We start from the raw sequence: 20,640 nt of genomic DNA, 5'->3' as shown, positions 1-20,640 counted from the left end.
TCGAAGTTCTTGATGATCCGATAAAATGGTTGATTTAGGTGCAATCTTACTGGCAGCAATATCCTTGCCTGTGAAGCCCTTTTTGTGCAAAGCAATGATGACGGCACGTTTCCTTGCAGGTAACCATGTTTGACAGAGGAAGAACAATGATTCCAAGCACCACCCTCCTTTTGAAGCTTCCAGTCTGTTATTTGAACTCAATCAGCATGACAGAGTGATCTCCAGCCTTGTCCTCGTCAACACTCACACCTGTGTTAACGAGAGAATCACTGACATGTCAGCTGGTCCTATTGTGGCAGGGCTGAAATGCAGTGGAAATGTTTTTTGGGCATTCAGTTCATTTGCATGGCAAAGAGGGACTTTGCAATTAATTGCAATTCATCTGATCACTCTTCATAACATTCTGGAGTATATGCAAATTGCTATCATACAAACTGAGGCAGCAGACTGAAAATGTATATTTGTGTCATTCTCAACTTTTGGCCACCACTGTACATATTTTTTAGGTATTTTTCTTAAAACGGCATTGTTGGTTAAGGGCTTGTAAGTAAGAATTTCACTGTAAGTTCTACACCTGTTGTATTTGGTGCATGTGCCAAATAACATTTGATATCTGTCAGCAAATAAAATGAATATAAATATATAAAATTAATATATAAAATAAATAAATAAATAAATAAATAAATAAATAAATAAATAAATAAATAAATAAATAAATAAATAAATATATATATATATATATATATAAAATAATTGAGTTAATAAAGCCGCATACAATCATGGTCTCTTTTTTGCTTTCTGTGGTGGTGGGGCAGCCAGCGGAAAATACTGAGCGTAGGGGTTGGTAATGTTCTCTAGTTGCCACGTGATTGGCTTACTATTCTGTCACTCATAGGGACACTACATCACTGCAAAATCTAAGGGGAGTGCTTGAAAATTCAAGCCCCTTGGGTGCTGCCATAGTTACATTACAAGTGCCCATCCAAGAAGGTAAAAGGCCATTGGCCACAGATAAATTGACGTCAAATCACGTTATATCTACAGTAGCTATGATTGGACTGATCATCATGAATGAATCAAGTCGACAATCTACTGGCGAATCCTTCCATCCTTGTCATATGGAAATAATTTATCAATAAAGCAAATTGGTGCTCATCGGCCATAAACATTACACAAAAAGTTGAAAATCACAAATTCAACAATGAGTGGTTTGGAAGGAATTAGTGGCTAACTGCAAGCATCTGCTAAGCAGTCACTAGCCTGCTATTCAGTGGAGTTGGTGTGTGGGCCAAGTCTGGGTTTAAGAGTCTTTTCCAAGCTTAAAGGGATAAACATTCAACATTGGCCATGCTGTCAATCCAGCATGACTTCTGCTGCATTCAAAACAACTGGAAACTTGGAAATTTCAGACTTCAGTGAGTTCAAGACAACCTTACCACTGCTACTACACCTGGCTTTGGGACTGCTGTTGGGACAGCTTTGTGTAGGCTCTAAGTTTGTGGGCACTGTTTTTCACCATTATAGCGCAATTAATGTATTGTTTAGTGCTGTGTTGTGTAGCGGCTTTGCTGCCAAGCATTAAAAAAATAATAATTGTGGGGAGTCTTCCACCAAGATTTACATGCTAAAATCGTCACTGATCAAGAATATGGGCAAATAGGAATTACTAACAATGAAAGTGGTGGGAATGTTGTTCCCATGTCATGAAATTTCTACATTTAATATCAATACAGCATTTAAAACAGACAGAAAAATGTATATAAAAACGTAACATGTAAAGTGTTGGTCCCATGTTTCATGAGTGGAGATAAAATAACCCAGAAATGTTCCATACACACATTAAGCTTCTCTCGCTCAAGTTGTGTGCACATCCCTGTTAGTGAGCATTTCCCCTTTGCCAAGATAATCCATCCACCTGACAAGGTATGGCTTATCAAGAAGCTGATTAAAACAGCATGATCATTACACAGGTCCACCTTGTGCTGAGGACAATAAAAGGCCACTAAAATATGCAGTTGAGGGTGCATGCAATTGGCATGCTGACTGCAGAAATGTCCAATTAATGTTAATTCTCTACCATAAGCCGCATCCAACGTTGTTTTAGAGGATTTGGCAGTACGTCAACCAGACTCGCGTGCAACCACACCAGCCCAGGACCGGCACATCTGGCTTCTTCACCTGCGGGTTCGTCGGTCTATAATAAAGCCCTTTTGTAGAGAAAAACAAATTCTGATTGTCTGGGCCTGGCTCCCCAGTGGGTGGGCCTATGCCTTATCAGGCCGAACCATGGCTGTGCCCTTGCCCACTCTTGTGAAATCCATAATTTAGGGCATAATATATATTTTTTTCAATTGACTGATTTCTTTATCTGAACTGTAACTCATTTTTGCATCTATATTTTTGTTTAGTATAGTTTTACAGATTGCATGTCGAGCAATTATTCTTTGCAATGCGAATAATGGGTCGCGACAAACAACCTGGTTCAATATGGGTCCAGAGGCAAAACCAATTGAGAACCACTGCAATAGACACAACCTTAAGATAAAGTATTTTTCGATTTTGGGGTCTGTGTGGGGGCATTCAATCGGGGACGATGTTGGAAACAACATGTTATCCTCTGGGTTGTACATTTTTCCCCCCAATCAAACTTCTTCGGGATCGGTGTCCCTTCCACGGGATGGTTGAGCTAACACAGGCTAATGGCATTAGCCTGAGGTTGTAAGTAACAAGAACATTTCTCAGGACATAGGCATATCTGATATTGGCAGACAGAGTCAACTCTTGTTAATATAACTGCACTGTCCAATTTATAGTAGCTATTACAGTGAACGAATACCATGCTATTGTTTGAGGAGAGTGCACAATTTTGAACATGAAAAGTTATTAATAAACAAATTAGGCACATTTGGGCAGGCTTGATACAACATTTTGAACAGAAGTGCAATGGATCAGTCTAAAACCTTCGACATACACTGATGCCATCCCATGGCCAAAATCTAAATTGCACCTGGGCTGGAATAATACATTATGGCCTCTCTTGCATTTCAAAGATGGTCCAATTTAGTTTTTTTAACCAGATCTAATGTGTTCTATTCTCCTACATTCCTTTCACATTTCTGTAAACTACAAAGTGTTTCCTTTCAAATGGTACCAAGAATATGCATATCCTTGCTTCAGGGCCTGAGCTACAGGCAGTTAGATTTGGGTATGTCATTTCAGGCGAAAATGTTAAAAAAAAGGGGCTAATCCTTTTAAGGGTTACATTATAATGCTTCATACAAGTTTGCCATGATGAAAAATGCTAATGTGTGGCACTTTCTTACCACCAATTGTTTTTACCATTAACCCTCGTCTTTACGATGCCCACAATCCTAAAAATGTTTTTTTTTTTTTTATTTAACAGATTTTTACCTTGTCAGCTCGGGGATTCGATCCAGCAACCTTTCGGCTACTGGCCCAACGCTCTAACCACTAGGCTACCTGCCGTCCTTAACCCTCACCCAGAACCCGAAACCTAAACTTAGCTCATATAAGTTACAACATTGTCCTTTCTAGCACGATCATCAGGTGCCTATCCATGGGTACCTGGACTTTTTGGAAGATGAGCTTGTCCCACAAGCTGTCCTTCCTGACTACGCCATTCATCATCTCTGCATGCTTCCTCCTGGAGGCGAAAACCAGCAGCCATCTTTTCAGTGGCGTGTTGGCCTGTCCGAAGATCTTTGAAGGAGAGATGAAAAATAATCTTATTCATTTGTCTTGCAAAGGATATTGGTCTTATGCCCAGCTCCCAACCTTGTGCCTTCATCAAGGGCAATGGATAGCAACAATCTGGAAAGCAGCAGCCCATTGGTTGACAGTTCAGTTTGCTCTTTTATAGCCCAGCCCAGGATTTGAACCAGTGCCTGTCCAGCTACTGGTCCACCTGTCTGACCTCTGGGCTACCTACCACCCATTCTCCAAAGAAGAGAGTATTCAACAACTTATCAAACCCCAAAGCAATCTAGGCCATGGAGCTATTTGAAACCTTTGTGGTCGAATTCAGTCCAACCCACCTCTGCAATGTTTATGAAGCGTCTTGGTTTACATACCATTGCCCACACCCACCCATGCTTTAAATAAGGTTTTGATACACATGTACAACTATTCCAAGACATTTTTGTATTCATCTTTTATGCATGTCCCATTAAAATAAATCCAGCTACTGGTACTAAATGATATGGTCATATTATTGTCATAAACATCCCTCAGGGTCTACAGTATATCTGACCTTGTCAAACATGCGGTTGAGCAGACGGGGGACGACAGGGAAGACTGTTGGCTGCAGGGTCTTCAGGTCGTCCATCAGGAGCCGAATGTCCCCCTGAAAGTAGCCAATCCGTGCACCGTGCACCAGGATCACTCCCTGGAGAAGGGTGGAGGTGTGAGAAGGAGGCAGACGAAAAAGGAAGTGTCCGTTAACTGTCAAGTACACGTGTCAAATATGTTCCAATATATTTTAGGTGATTTAGCTTTGAGTTTGCACTTTTGTGACTATTCTATTGGTTCCATGGTAGCGGGCAAACTAAATCAAGCTAAGTTCAATTATTTGACATTAAGTGTATTAAAAAAAAGGCAACTTGCGATTGCTACATCCATTCTGGGCCTTTTAAATTAATTATATTTATCTATACACACACACACACACAATGATTCTTGAAGAATGTCACTTATGCCTGAAACTTAGTCCAACTGTCATACCCCATCAGAATCCAAAATAAGCTGCAGTTTATAAAATGCTGTCATAATGCTGTGCTGATAAACATTTACAATACATGTTTAACTTTTTAGTTTATAAACAAAGAAAATGTAAACAAAACACTATATAGTCACAAAACAAGGTTAAAACTAATTTTGATATCATGGATGGTCAATCCTTGCAGTCTCAGATTTAACAAGGGTGAATTGAAACGAGGGGTTCCTGCTTCTCGTCATTCTATCAGTTTCAGTACGTACCTCCACTACCCTCTCAAACATGTGTGCTAGAGGTAGGTAGGACATGTGAATGTCATGGAGGTTCAGCATGCAGTGCACCTGCGGAAGACACACACACCCACCCGCGTCAGGCATTGCATTACCTCAAAAACCCTCTCAAACATGTGGGCCAATGGCAGGAAGGAGATGAGCACATCCTTAGTGCTGGGCTTGAGTACGCTCTGAGTAGACACAGAGCGGAAAAAGATATGGAAGGGAAAAAAGGGAACGGATAGGAGAGGACAGACAGGAAAGTCAAAGTCAACATGAAGATTGAGGAACAAGAGCGAGAAAAAAAATAACTGACTGGATTTTAAAGGGCATTTAGCAGGGGGGTGGTAAGGAAGTGCAAAGAAGGCTTGGAAAATAGCAGCTTTCCACACATTGTGGAATACAACAGTACATATTAACATGACACTAAGCATAATAAGTGCCCATTTTGTTTTACTTGCCCATCTAAGCAGAGGCAAATGTTAAGATAAAAATTGCTGTTTTTAAGCCAGGTTTGTTATTGCAAATAAGAACTTGTTTTCTATTGTTACCAGGTTGAATAAATTCTACTTACTGTTATAAGAAAGCACTTCTGATAGTTTCACGATACCTATATTTATTTTGATATTCACAATGCGTACAATTCCTTTGATAAGCCATTCAAGGAACAAATTAATCAAAAAGGTGGTTAGTTTACCTCTGTTATCTTGATGAAAGCAGCACAATTGGCGATAACATTGCCATGTGTAAGCATTCCACCCTTTGGGTTTCCTGGGAGTAAAAGAAAACAAGTGACCATTTATTAAATCTTGAAGGTTAGATGCTTCACATTTCCAGTACACAATATCACTAATAAAAAGAGTCAGTAATTCATGTGTGTGGGAGAGTCTCCATTCATGGAAACAACGGATTAGTACCATTTTTCATAAACTGGATCATTCTTGTCACGAGGGTCCAAGTGTAACACACATCCTCCTGATCATGCATGTACACAGTATGTCAGTGAGTGTTACTTCACACTTGACTATCATACTATTTGTATTACATTATACATGTCAGTGTACTGGCCTATTTTTCTACTGTGTTGCTTTTGAAATAAGACTGTTCATACTTTTAAAAATGTCTACTCTCCCTACTTTGAATCCTTGACTATGAAAAGCCTGACAGTCTTGAAGTGTTTGAACCCTCTATAGCCATTATGGATATTCCCCTATCTTGGTAAAACAAATCTGGCCTTAAATGGTACTTAATGGCCTTAATGGTACTCTTAAATCTCTACATTTACATTACATTTAAGTCATTTAGCAGACGCTCTTATCCAGAGCGACTTACAAATTGGTGCATTCACCTATAATATCCAGTAGAACAACCACTTTACAATAGTGCATCTAAATCTACCCGGTACAGCGAGAAGAGGACTGGTCACCCCTCTAGGTTTCTTCCCGTTCCTGCCTTCCAATGAGTTTTACCTGGCCACAGTACTTCTACCTCTGCATTGCTTATTCTATCTCAAATCAATTCATATTTTATTTGTCACATGCTCTGATGCAACAGGTGTAGACCTTACCGTGAAATGCTTACTTACAAGCCCTTAACCAACAATGCAGTTCAAGAAATAGAATTAAGAAAATATTTACTAAATAAAATAAAAAGTAATAACGAGGCTATATACAGGGGGTACCGGTAACGAGTTAATGGGCAGGGGTACAGGTTAGCCGAGGTAATTTGCAGTGGTGTAAAGTACTTAAGTATCTGTACTTTACTATTTATATTTTTGACAACTTTTACTTCACTACATTCCTAAACAAAATGATGTACCTTTTACTCCTTACATTTTCCCTGACACCTAAAAGCACTTGTTACATTTTGAATGCTTAGCAGGACAGGAAAATGGTCCAATTCACAATCTTATCATTTATTTGTAAATTATGTCTAAGCGTTGGAGCGTGCCCCTGGCTATCTGTAAGTAATAAAAAAAAAAAACAAGAACATGGTTTTGTCTGGTTTGCTTAATATAAGGAATTGGAAATTATTAATACTTTTGATACTTAAAATATATTTGATCAATTACATGTATTTTTGATACTTAAGTATATTGAAAACCAAATACTTTTACTCAAATAGGATTGGGTAATTTTTTCCACCACTGGTAATTTGTACATGTAGGTAGGGGTAAAGTGTTGACTATGCATAGATAATAAACAGCGAGTAGCAGCAGTGTAAAACAAGGGGGGGGGGGGGGGTCAATGCAAATAGTCCGGGTGGCCATTTAATTCATTGTTCAGCACTCTTATGCCTTGGGGGTAGAAGCTGTAAAGCAATTTGTGACAACTACCGGTGTAAAAAAAAGCTTTATAAAATACATTTGATTGGTTTAATGTGGGATATGCAAATTCTGAAATACAGAGTAATGACATGAAAGCAGAATTAATGCACACACACCTGTGGTTCCACTAGTGAAGCAGATGAGTGCCAGGTCCTCTGGTGTTGGGGGCTATAGCAGACCATAAAGAGATTTAAGAGCGAACTAGTAGCACGTTATTTTAACAGTACAGACATACCAGATAGTCACAAACAAATAACATAGTAAGGACAGAGTAATAACCTACTAATATTATTTGTTTCTTTGGGATTCATTAAAATCACCACTGTTTGAATGAACTGCAATATGGATTTGTACAGTCCTACTCACCAATGGCTGGTGGTAGTGGGCTTTGCCAACAGCCTGAGAGTGACAAAGAAACCGTAAAGAAAACATTAAAACACACTTCAGTTACATTTTTCCCGCATTGAAACATTAGCTTACTAACATAAGAAAACATAGCTGGGATATGCATAACCAAACAAAACTGGAGAACAGATCAAAATGAGGACCCTGCTCGAACAAGCTGGTTCTCAATGAGCCTCTGGATAAGAGCTTTTGCAAAACGTGAATACTGTGAACATAGAAGTACATTACATTTTAGAGCTTACCTCCACATCCTTCAGGCTAAGGATCTCGATGCCGCTCTGCTGCCCGCGGTCCACCAGCTCCTCGTCGAAGGCCTCCATGAGCACGATGGTCTTCAATGTGTGCTCCTTACCCCTCACGCAGTCCAGGATGAGCCGCGCTTTGTCCGCCAAGTCGCAGATCACTGTAGAGACGGCGGCTAAAAACATGGGATGGCACTGGGTTATTTTTTGTCAGCTTATTTTTTATGTTCCGTGATGGTCGTAAGGGTGTGAGGTATAGTCCTGTCTTTTGTCCTGAGAAATTAATTTAGTTACACATTAATTGAATGTTCTTGTATAATGCCTACAACAGTGACATAACCATGACTTGTCATCTAATGACAGTTTATGCAGATTACATCTTTTACGTTTTTAGTGTTATTGTGAGATTTCAGTGCATCATAATGCTTCATAACAAGTTTATGACAAACTAAAGTAATATTTGAAAGTATAACTTCTATATCATATACAAATATTTGAGGGCCGCCGTGTCTGCTGGTTGATACTAGTTCATTCTACAGCTGGTGAGGAAGCCAAGACCGACATGTTTAACAGTGTGGAATGTAGCTACTGTAGCCCCTTAGCACATGTAGATCTGGAAGGATTCAATAGGTGTAAGAACTACGTAATAGCCCGACCTTGCTTTTTGAATTGGAACTTCTACCATATTACTTGAATCTAACCCATTCAGCTCTAAATAACTGCCATCATATAGAATATTGTGTGTGTGGTATTCATGAGTAAAATTGCCATAGACTAAGGGGCTTTTCCTGTTCTAGCAATTCTATTTCTAAAGAAAAGTCTAGGGATCGATTTTGGATATCAGGCCGCACTTTTGTGACCTTGTTCCAAATGGTGTTTCTGGTTTCCCTGCGACATACCTTGGTTGATGATGTATTCAATGGCCTCGAGGCCTAGCGTGTCATACAGTGGTACACACACCAGGGAGTATGTGTAACAGGCCAGCTCTGAAATGGTCCACTGTAGGAGAGGACATGGATAACATCAGTACAGGGGTAAGATTTTATCAAGGTTTGACGCCGGGTCCGAAATCATTGTCCGAAACGTCCCCACAGTCAACTGCATTTATTGTCAGCAAACTTAACATGTCTAAGTATTTGTATGAACATAATTTTCAACAGACAAACTAAACAACTGCCACAGACATGTGACTAACAGAAATTGAATAATGTGTCCCTGAACAAAGGGGGGGGGGGGTCAAAATCAAAAGTAACAGTCAATGCAGCTGGTGGCAACACCAGATACAAAGTATTGCAGTGCATCTCCTCCTCATGGACTGCAACAGATTTGCCAGTTCTTACTGTGAGATGTTACCCCACTCTTCCACCAAGGCACCTGCAAGTTCCCAGACATTTCTGGGGGGGAATGACCCTAGCCCTTACACTCCGATTCAACAGGTCCCAGACGTGCTCAATGGGATTGAGATCCGGGCTCTTCGCTGGTCATGGCAGAACACAGACATTCCTGTCTTGCGGGAAATCAGCCATACTGCTCGTTCTGTGCGTGGTGGCATTGTCATGCTGGAAAGTCATGTCAGGATGAGCCTGCATGAAGGGTACCACATGAGGGAGGAGGTCTTCCCTGTAACGCACAGCATTTAGATCACCTGCAATGACAACAAGCACAGTCCGACAATGCTGTGAAACAACGCCCCAGACCATGACGGACCCTCCACCTCGATCCCGCTCCAGAGTACAGGCCTCGGTGTAACGCTCATTCCTTCGACGGTGGGTTTGTGCCCATAGGCGACGTTGTTGCCGGTGATGTCTGGTGAGGATCTGCCTTACAACAGGCCTACAAGCCCTCAGTCCAGCCTATTGCGGACAGTCTGAGCACTGATGGAGGGATTGTGCGTTCATGGTGCAACTCGGGCAGTTGTTGCCATCCTGTACCTGTCCCGCAGGTGTGATGTTCTGATGTACCGATCCTGTGCAGGTGTTGCTACATGTGGTCTGCCACTGCAAGGAAGATCAGCTGTCCGTCCTGTCTCTGTTTGTTCAATGAACCATAAACAATTAATGAACATGTACCTGTGGAACGGTCGTTAAGACACTAACAGCCAGATAGGCAATTAAGGTCACATTTATGAAAACTTAGAGGACACTAAAGATGCCTTTCTACTGACTGAAAAACACCAAAAGAAATATGCCCAGGGTCCCTGCTCATCCTCGTGAATGTGCCTTAGGCATGCTGCAAGGAGGCATGAGGACTGCAGATGTGGCCAGGGCAATAAATTGCAATGTCCGTACTGTGAAACGCCTAAGACAGCGCTACAGGGAGACAGGATGGACAGCTGATCATCCTCGCAGTGGCAGACCACACATAGTAACACCTGCACAGGATCGGTATATCCGAACATCACACCTGCGGGACAGGTACTGATTAGCAAAAACAACTGCCCGAGTTACACCAGGAACACACAATCCCTCCATCAGTGCTCAGACTGTCCACAATAGGCTGACAGAGGCTGGACTGAGGGCTTGTAGGCCTGTTGTAAGGCAGGTCCTCACCAGACAATGGGCACAAACCCACCGTCGCTGGACCAGACAGGACTGGCAAAAAGTGCTCTTCACTGACGAGTCGCGGTTTTGTCTCAGGGGTGATGGTCGGATTCGCGTTTATCGTTGAAGGAATGAGCGTTACACCGAGGCCTGTACTCTGGAGCGGGATCGATTTGGAGGTGGAGGGTCAGTCAGGGTCTGGGGTGGTGTTTCACAGCATCATCGGACTGAGCTTTTTGTCATTGCAGGCAATCTCAACGCTGTGCATTACAGGGAAGACATCCTCCTCTCTCATGTGGTACCCTTCATACAGGCTCATCCTGACATGACCCTCCAGCATGACAATGCCACCAGCCATACTGCTCGTTCTGTGCATGATTTCCTGCAAGACAGGAATGTCAGTGTTCTGCCATGGCCAGCGAAGAGCCCGATCTCAATCCTATTGAGCATGTCTGGGACCTGTTGGATCGGAGGGTGAGGGCTAGGGCCATTCCCCCCCCAGAAATGTCCGGGAACTTGCAGGTGCCTTGGTGGAAGAGTGGGGTAACATCTCACAGCAAGAACTGTCAAATCTGGTGCACTCCATGAGATGCACTGCAGTACTTAATGCAGCTGGTGGCCACACCAGATACTGATTGTCACTTTTGATTTTGACCCCCCTTAGTTCAGGGACACATTATTCAATTTCTGTTAGTTGTCTGTGGAACTTGTTCAGTTTGTCTCAGTTGTTGAATCTTGTTATGTTCATACAAATACTTACATGTTAAGTTTGCTGAAAATAAACAAAGTTGACAGTGAGGACTTTTTTTATTTTGCTGAGTTTATTTAGAACGCAAGCACAGGTATTCAGACTTAGCCAGTGAATATGTAAAAGGGGATGTGCGCACAAGTGAAAGCAAGAGTGTGCAAGAAAGAGGGAGAGAAAGAATTATTGCTGCTCATTCCTCTTACCTCTGGCCTGTTCTGGGAAAAGATGCCAATATGCTTGTCTCCAGTCTGGGAGTGCCCCCTGTGAAGGAGAGCCGAGCCAATGCACTCGGCTTTGTCTGCAACCTTCACAAAACAAATAGCAAAGACGCTCTTACTTTTCCCCATTTGAACAATCATATGATCCATACCGGTTTGAGGGAATTCATTGTTATGAATTACAAAGATAAAAAAAGTAAAACATCTATATAAAGATGGGCACTAGGCAAATCTCTCACTTGTTAATGATAGATAGATATATATCCTATTCAGTTAATTGTTAAAACTGACTGAAGAACGAACTAATTAACCAAATAAGCTGTAAAATGTCTAAAGTCCGTTGCTCAAAGACAAACCAACTGGAACTACTTTTTCCATCTAAAAATAATTTATTAAAAATGGTAGTATAGCTCACCTCTCGGTATGACAGCCACTCGTAAGGCTGGTTGGGTTTTCTTGATCCTAGACAGGGCCCATCATCTGGAAAGTAAAAGACAGTGCCCTTGTGGCGACAAACTCACTTCGGTTCTCTACATGCTTACTGATGGAAAACCATGGTCCTTATACAATATTCTTCTCACAACTTAATACAAAAGTTGTAGAATTTTGTTTGCATTGCTAAATATTACTCCAGTGTTGGCCCTCGGAACATAACCATTTTGCTGCACCTGCAAATCTGTGTACGCGACCAATACAAGTTGATTTTATGATAAGCCACAAGTCAGTTAGAACCGCCCCAGGGTTAAAATACTACGAGCAAATCCTTCCATCTGGTGCTCCAGGCAGACAAAAGCTAAGGCTAAAAGTATTTGAAAGATTAAGTAGTATTTGAACCTAGGTCTGGTTACAACCATAGTTCGGCAGGATTGTACCAATCTTGCAGAGAATAATGCACACATACCAATAGTGTGCTGCTGAAAATAATAGCATAATGCAGACAAAAAGTTTTAGTAGAACAACTTTAATGAAAAAGTTGTAAGAATCCCTAAATTCCTAGAGGTAGTTTCAGGCTATGATAACAAACTGTATAATATGGCATGTGGTGATTTCAATTGAATTAGGCACATTGCCATCATCAAATCATTGTGTTGTGGTTTACCTTGCCATGTTGTTGCAATATATACACAGACTATTTTCATCAGCGTAACATACATCTCCCTCAATTGTATATTATTCAAATTAACTATCAAAATACTGATTTACTAATAAGATTGCTTACTATTAAGACTATGACTTGTCTGTTGCTGCATGCCTGTTGTCCTTTGAGTCTACACCTCAACTAAATAAAGAAAATAAAAATATACCACCACCCCCCCCAAAAAAAGAAAAGAAAACGTGTTTGTTGACGAGTACTCACTGGACACCCGCATGCCTCTGAGGAATACTTCGTACATGGTCCGCGCGTCACTGTAGTAGTGCGTCATGTGCTCATCGTCGTTATTCAGAATGGACCGCCTGACGTAACCGTCACCCTGTTAGGAGAGAGACATAGTTAAGTTGGGTCCTAAGAACATTTTGAAATGCAAATCGCTAAAAAATATTTTGCTACAGTGTGCCCTACTAAACAGGACCCAGGTGTGCCACTGAAATAACTGATCCACTTAGAACTGGGGTGGACAGGACAGTCTTACCCTGTGAGGGCTGGTGTGTGTGCAGAATTCTGTTCTAGCCAAGCAGCAACACACCTAATTCAAATAACCAAATTCTTAATTGAAGATTATGGTTAGGTGATTAGTAGAATAGTAACTGCTTGGCTGGAACAAAGGCATGCATCCACACCAGTCCTTGCAGGGGGAAGATTCAATGCCCATCACTCAATTAGAGCAGTTGTATTCAATCTTGGTCCTGGGGCCCACAGGATGTGCCGGCTTTTGTTCAACACCGTATGAACACAGCTGATTCAATGAATCAAGGGCTGGATCGATTGAAATTAAAGTGTTACTGCTGGGCAGAAAGAAAATGCTTACTTACTGTGTGTCTCCCCAAAACCATGGTTATAAAGTTTTAAAAAAAAGGTTATTCTGAAAAAAATGAATAAGGCAAGAAATATTTTTACCAAGATTTTGAATACACATTTCATAATTCCACACTTAACCTCCTGCATTCAAACCAACCATGAACAAATGTCTCATGCCTTAACTAAAATAGAGAGTAAATGGTGTCATGCTCTCCGTGTAACCCGCGTGTTAAAATGTTGCAAGTGGCCTAGCTGCTACACTCAGGAATCGCTTTTATGTAGCTTGCTGAAATAAGCCAAACATCCAAAGGTACTCCCCAGATCCTATTTCGGTCACAATGAGACAATTCAGGCCGACTTGACAGACAGAAACTTGATCATCGTGGTTGTGTGTCACATTTATAAATGGCAGTTCGGTCACACACACACACACACACACACACACACACACAACCTTTCTTACGGATAAGTAAAAAGTATTCTATGGAGCAAGAGAATCAGCACAGCTTTCAGGTTATTTACTTGGCTACAGCTTTAGCATTAGCATGGTTTAGTGCAAAACAGGCATGTTAGGACCCATGTGAGCATGCTCCAAATAGCATGGGTTCACAGTTTATTAGTCATATGCATGGGAAACGCATGTTATACATCGAACGAAATGCTTACTTGCAGGTTCAGTCAACAATAACAAAAGATAAGAATATGAACAGAAAGTCTAATACAGGAAGGCACAATTTAGTCCAATATTTACACGTGTATTGGAGAAGGATGGGGCAAGTATATAAATTGAGCAGTATAAATAGAGCCTGGTAGCAGTAGTGGTGATCTGAGAGTGTGGCATGAATATAAACTGCATGAATGGAGCACACAAAACATTAAGAACACCTGCTCTTTCCATGACAGACTGACCAGGTGAACGCTATGATCCCTTACATACATTAAATCCACCTCAAATCAGCATATATGAAGGGGAGGAGGCAGGTTAAAGAAGGATTTTTAAGCCTTGAGACAACAGAGACATGGATTGTGCATGTGTGCCATTTAAAGGTTGAATTGCCAGGACAAAATATTTAAGCGCCTTTGAACAGGGTATGGTAGGTGCCAGGTGTATCAATGTATCAAGAACTGCAACGCTGCTGGGTTTTTCCACACTCAACAGTTTCCCGTGTGTATCAAGAATGGTCCGCCACCCAAAGGACATCCAGCCAACTTGAGACAACTGTGGGAAGCATTGGAGTCAAAATGGGCCAGCATCCCTGTGGAACGCTTTCCACACCTTGTAGAGCCCCTGCCCCAACGAACTGAGGCTGTTCTGAGGGCAAAAGGGGTGGGGGGACTCGTGTGTGTGTGTAAGTTGCATATAATCAGAGCAGATGGTCAGTCCAGTTCAAGTGTTCAGCAGTCTGATGGCTTGTAGAGCTTCTGAGCCTGTTGGGACGAGACCTCATGCTCCGATACAGTCTACCCGACAGTAAGGGAGAGAACAGCTTGTGGCTGGGGTTGTGGGGTCCTTGATGTGAGTGCCTTCCTCATGCACCGTTTTGAGTAGATGTCCTGGATGAGTGGAAGCACGGTCCCAGTGATGGACGCTGTTGGGCCCTCTCGCATAGAGTGATGGTGCTATTGGTCCATGGCAAGTTCTCGGTGATGTGGACACCGAGGAACTTAAAAACATGACTCTACTGCAGTCCCGTTGATGTGGATTGGGGCATGTTTCCTCTTCTGCTTCCTGAAGTCAAGAATCAACTCCTTTGTTTTGCTGACGCTGGGGGAGAGGTTGGTGTCATGACACCACAATGCCAGCTCACCTCCTCCCTATAGGCTGATTTGTTGTTGTTGGTTCAGGCCTACAACCATGGTGTCATCAGCAAACTTGATGCAATTGGTGTCGTGCAAACCCACGCAGTTCTGGGTGAACAGCAGAGGACTGAGAACACACCCCTGGTGGGCCGCTGCTTCAAGAGTCAGTGTGAAGGAGGTATTGTTGCCGATCCTCATAGCTTGTGGTCTGCCTGCCGGTCAGGAAGTCCAGGATCCAGTTGCAGAGGGTGGTATCCAGACGACTCAGGGTTCTGAGCTTGGTGGGAACAATAGTGTTGAATGCTGAACTGTAGTCAATGACCAGCATTCTCACATAGGAGTTAATCTTGTCCAGATGTGTTATGGTCGTGTAAATAGAGATGGAAAAGGCATCTTCTGTGGATCTGTTGGAGCGGTAGGCAAATTGGAGTGTGCCTGGCATTCTGGCCTTGATGTGGGCCCTGACAAGCCTCTCGAAGCACTTCATGACGACCGATGGTGAGTGCAACGGGGCGAGAGTCTTGGGCATGTCACCTTGTTTTTCCTTTGGGCACCGGGACGATGGTGGCCTCCTTAAAGTTGGTGGGCACTACAGCCTGGGACAGGTTGAAGATGTCCGAGAAGACGCCCACCAGCTGGTCAGCACACACTGGCCAGGGATGCCATCTGGGCAGGCGACTGAGTATTCATTCGAGAGTTTCTCACGTCAGCCTCAGTGAACGAAAGCACCTGGACGTCCGGAGCAGCGAGAGTCTTCCTGGATGGCTCAGTATTTTCTGCCTCAAAGCAACCATAGACTGTTAAGCTTGTCTGGGAGGGAGGCTTCTATGGGAACCACACAGATGGATTTGCTTTTGTAGTCTGTAGTCCTTACCACATGCGACAAGCGTAGCTGTCGAACATATGTTGTCTTTTTGCGTCTCTAATAGATTTACAGAGCTCTTAACTGCCTGTCTTGTACGAGTCACGTGCCACCGAGTCATTGGGGTTCGCTCTGCTGACATTGACCCTTGCAGAATGAGCTCTCAGCATTGTACAGATATCTTCATTTATTCAGGGATTTTGGTTGGGGTATGATGTCCGGATTGTTATTGTGAGTATAACCAACACATTTCCTAATGAAGCCTGTGACTTACAATGCATATTCCTTAATGTTGATGGATAAGTCCTGGGTGGATGAATCTTTGAGCATACATTATACAGTGCATTCAGAAAGTATTCAGACCCCTTGACTTTCACATTTTCTTACGCCTTATTCTTAAAAAAAAAAAAAAAAAAATATATATATATATATGTTTCATTCCCCATAAACCTACACACAATACCCATAATGACAAAGCAAAAAAATGTTGTGCAAATTTATAACAAATACAAAATGGAAATATTACTATTCAGACCCTTTACGCAGTACTTTGTTGAAGCACCTTTGGCAGCAACTACAGCCTCGAGTCTTCTTGGATATGACGCTATAAGCTTGGCAAACCTGTATTTGGGAAGTTTCTCCCATTCTTCTTCTCTGCAGAGCCTCTCAAGCTCTGTCAGGTTGGATGGGGAGCGTCGCTGCACAGCTATTTTCAGGTCTCTACAGAGAGGTTCAAGATCAGGCTCTAGCTGGGCCAATCAAGGACATTGAGACTTGTCCCAAAGCCACTCCTGCATTGTCTTGGCTGTGTGCAGGTTTTCATCAAGGATCTCTGTACTTTTCTCTGTTCAGCCGTCCCTTGATCCTGACTAGTCTCCCAGTCCCTGAAAAACATCCCCACAGCATGCTGCCACCACCATGCTTCACCGTAGGAATGGTGCCAGGTTTCCTCCAAATGTGACGCTTGGCATTCAGGCAAAATAGTTTAATCTTGGTTTCATCAGAACAGAACATTTTGTTTCTCATGGTCTGAAAGTCTTGAGATACCTTTTGGCCAAGTCCAAGCGGGCTGTCATGTGCCTTTTACTGAGGAGTGGCTTCCGTCTGGCCACTCTACCATAAAGGCCTGATTGGTGGAGTGCTGCGGATGAACTCTAGTGCTCTGTCAGAGTGACCTCCCTGACCAAGGCCCTTCACCCCCAATTGCTCAGTTTGGCTGGGCGGCCAGCTCTAGGAAGAGTCTTGGTGGTTACAAACTTCTTCCATTTAAGAATGATGAGGCCACTGTGTTCTTGGGACCTTCAATGCTGCAGAAATTTTTTGGTACCCATCCCCAGATCTGTGTCGACACAACCCTGTCTCATAGCTCTACGGACAATTCCTTCGACATCATGGCTTGGTTTTTCCGCTGACATGCACTGTCAACTGTGGGACCTTATATAGACAGGTGTGTGCCTTTCCAAATCATGTCCAATGAATTGAATTTACCACAGGCGGACTCCAAATCAAGTTGTAGAAACATCAAGGATCCTCAATGGAAACAGGATCCACCGGAGATTAAATTTCAAGTCCCATAGAAAAGAGTCTGAATACTTACGTAAATATGGCATTTTTTGGGGTAAATAGTTAGCAATAATTTATAAAAATCTATTTTAAATGTGTCATTGTAAGGTATTGTGTGTAGATTGCTGAGGATTTTTTATAATCCATATTATAATAAGGCTGTAATGAAACAAAATGTGGAAAAAGTCAAGGGGTCTGAATATTTTCCGAAGGCACTACACGCACGTATGTGGACACCCCTTCAAATTAGTGGATTTGGCTATTTCAGCCACACCCATTGCTGACATGTGTATAAAAAAATTAAGATTTTTGTTTTAAAAAGACAAAAAAAAATAATTGAGCACACAAGCCATGCAATATCCATAGCCAAACATTGGCAGTAGAATTGCCTTACTGAAGAGCTCAATGACTTTCAACGTGGCACTGTCCTAGGATGCCACCTTTCCAACAAGTCAGTTACATTACTGTCCTACTAGAGCTGGCCCGGCCAACTGTAAGTGATGTTACTGTCAAGTGGAAATGTCTAGGAGCAACGGCTCAGCCGCGAAGTGGAAGGACACACAAGCTCGCAGAACGGGACCGGCGAATGCTGAAGCGCAAACAAATTGTCTGTCCTCGGTTACAACACTCACTACCAAGTTCCAAACTGCTTCTGGAAGCAACACCAGCACAAGAACTGTTCTTCGGTAGCTTCATGAAATGGGTTTCCATGGCCGAGCAGTCGCACACAAGCCTAAGATCACCATGCGCAATGCCAAGCGTTGGCTGGAGTGGTGTAAGCTCACCGCCATTTGACTCTGGAGCAGTAGAAACGCGTTCTCTGGAGTGTTGAATCACTCTTCATCATCTGGCAGTCTGACGGACAAATCTGGGTTCGGCGTATGCCAGGAGAACGCTACTTGCCTGAATGCATAGTGCCAACTGTAAAGTTTGGTGGAGGAGGAATAATGGTCTGGGGCTGTTACATGGTTTGGGCTAGGTCCTTTAGTTACAGTGAAGGGAAATATTAATGCTACAGCATACAATGACATTCTAGACGATTCTGTGCTTCCAACTTTGTGGCAACAGTTTGGTGAAGGCCCTTTCCTGTTTCAGCATGACAATGCCCCAGTGCACAAAGCGAGGTCCATACAGAAATGGTTTGTCGTGATCGGTGTGGAAGAACTTGACTGGCCTGCACAGAGCCCTGACCTCAACCCCATCAAACACCTTTGAGATTAATTGGAATGCTGACTGCGAGTCGAGCCTAATCTCCCGACATCAGTGCCCAACAACACTAATGCTCATGGCTGAATGGAAGCAATTCTCCGCAGCAATGTTCCAAGATCTAGTGGAAAGCCTTCCCAGAAGAATGGAGACTAAGGGGGAACCAACTCCATATTAATGCCCATGATTTTGCAATGAGATGTTCAACAAGGTGTCCACATACTTTTGGTTACGTAGTGCATTTAAAAAAAATGAGAATACTGATTTTATTTCTTTAAATGTTTAATTTAGTTAAATAAAAGGTTAAGGAAGACAATTATTTGTTTTGCTTAATGAGGGTAGGGCAACTGTACAGTGTGTACATCAATCTCCTTCCCTCTCCTCTATCGATACCTGCTCCTCAATAATTTCCCTCCAAGGACCCAACATTTGCCCAGATACTTTGGCCCATTTTTTTTAAATGCATTTCTTTGGGCCCCCATTATTAACCAAATTAGGATCACTCTATGCAAAACATATTTACAAATGTCCAAGGATTTAAGATGGACCAGGCCATCTGGCATTTGTCTTAACTGCCCTATGGCCAATCTGTTTCTGCAACCATCAATCACAGAGCAAAAAAATAATAATACTCTACTAAACTGCCATGTGCTCTGTGAAGTTGGCCACAGCTGCACTAGACAAAACACCAAGCCTGCTTTTCATTGCAGAAAGTTGTTTCCTACCCTAGCTCACTCCCCCTTTGAGGATCTGAAATGACTGAATAAAGCTAGGGTAAAGCTAGTGTAACCTTGGCTACCTGGGGTGGCTGAGGTTAGAGAAACTGGTCACCTTCCACACAGTGAATGAGTGAGAGTGAAGGGGGGCAGAGAAGACACAAGCTGTAGCTGGGTGAAGTGGAGTGAACAAGGACAGAGGGGGTGAGTGAGGAGGGGTGGCTAATTCTCTGGAATGGAACACAGCCTAGATGGTTGTCATGGTGACAAAGGGGCCCATGCTGACAGGCCCAGTTACATTGTGGTCTCTCTCTGATTCTCCGCTCTGGGTGAAGTTTCCTCAAGGTACAGATCTAGGATCAGCTTCCTCTCACCCAATCTTAACCTTAAACATTTGTAAGGAAAATGCTAAACTGACCCAAGATCAGTGTCTAGAGTGTAACTTCACCCTACTCTCTGGTCCTCCTGTGACCAGCTTGGAGAACTGTAAATCAGAGTTTGTGTATGTGTGTTCAAACCACTGCTACATCGTCTCAAACAAGAAAAAGACGGACTTCTTACATTTTCAAACTTCACTTAGAAAAACAAGCAGCAGACGCTAGAAGAGAAGACTGCCTCCACCCCAAGATTTACCATTAGTAATGAATCATGATATGAGTATGTCTGCATAATGACTTTGTATTGTACGTTGAATAGAGGGCTGGCTGACAGAACAAAGACACTAGTGTTTTTCATTACACCACACAACGCAATTCTATTACACATTTTCATCGTCTTTGACACACACACACAAAATAACAGATGAGGACTGTAGGAATGCAGTGCTGGCACAGCAAAGAACTTCTCGTGTTTACGTAGGCCAGAGTAGGAACAGCTTTCTCAAGTACTCCCACTGCCAACACCGGGGTGTGTGCGCTCACCCACACACCCATTAATCTCACTTCTTAAGCAAGATAAATACAGGGACTTACTTGGTGTCCAATTGAATCGGGGGAGTCCCTTAAGATGCTTCAATCTGTACTAGTGCACACACAATCAGTGACTCACTCAAAA

At 42.6% G+C, this 20,640-nt stretch overlaps 1 protein-coding gene across 2 annotated transcripts in view; it reads right to left on the bottom strand.

The window, feature by feature from the left end:
• acsl1a (acyl-CoA synthetase long chain family member 1a) overlaps positions 1 to 20,640 on the bottom strand; it is a 56,225-nt gene that overhangs the window by 17,878 nt on the left and 17,707 nt on the right. The window contains exons 3-13 of one of the 2 annotated variants that reach the window (XM_029750182.1): positions 12,841 to 12,955; positions 11,899 to 11,963; positions 11,469 to 11,570; positions 8,877 to 8,976; positions 7,978 to 8,153; positions 7,697 to 7,729; positions 7,447 to 7,498; positions 5,702 to 5,775; positions 5,118 to 5,195; positions 4,271 to 4,405; positions 3,586 to 3,720 (exon numbers count right to left, since the gene is read on the bottom strand). In XM_029750182.1, coding sequence (XP_029606042.1) covers positions 3,586 to 3,720; positions 4,271 to 4,405; positions 5,118 to 5,195; positions 5,702 to 5,775; positions 7,447 to 7,498; positions 7,697 to 7,729; positions 7,978 to 8,153; positions 8,877 to 8,976; positions 11,469 to 11,570; positions 11,899 to 11,963; positions 12,841 to 12,955 — 1,065 coding nt within the window. Of the gene's footprint in view, positions 1 to 3,585; positions 3,721 to 4,270; positions 4,406 to 4,995; positions 5,074 to 5,117; positions 5,196 to 5,701; positions 5,776 to 7,446; positions 7,499 to 7,696; positions 7,730 to 7,977; positions 8,154 to 8,876; positions 8,977 to 11,468; positions 11,571 to 11,898; positions 11,964 to 12,840; positions 12,956 to 20,640 lie in introns of both variants that reach the window. The other variant, XM_029750183.1, reaches the window with a different exon arrangement.

This window comes from Salmo trutta, chromosome 4 (assembly GCF_901001165.1).
Source record: "Salmo trutta chromosome 4, fSalTru1.1, whole genome shotgun sequence".
NCBI lineage: Eukaryota > Metazoa > Chordata > Actinopteri > Salmoniformes > Salmonidae > Salmo > Salmo trutta.
The sequence above is the reverse complement of the archived record's forward strand: the minus strand, read 5'-3'. Positions and strand labels throughout refer to the sequence as shown.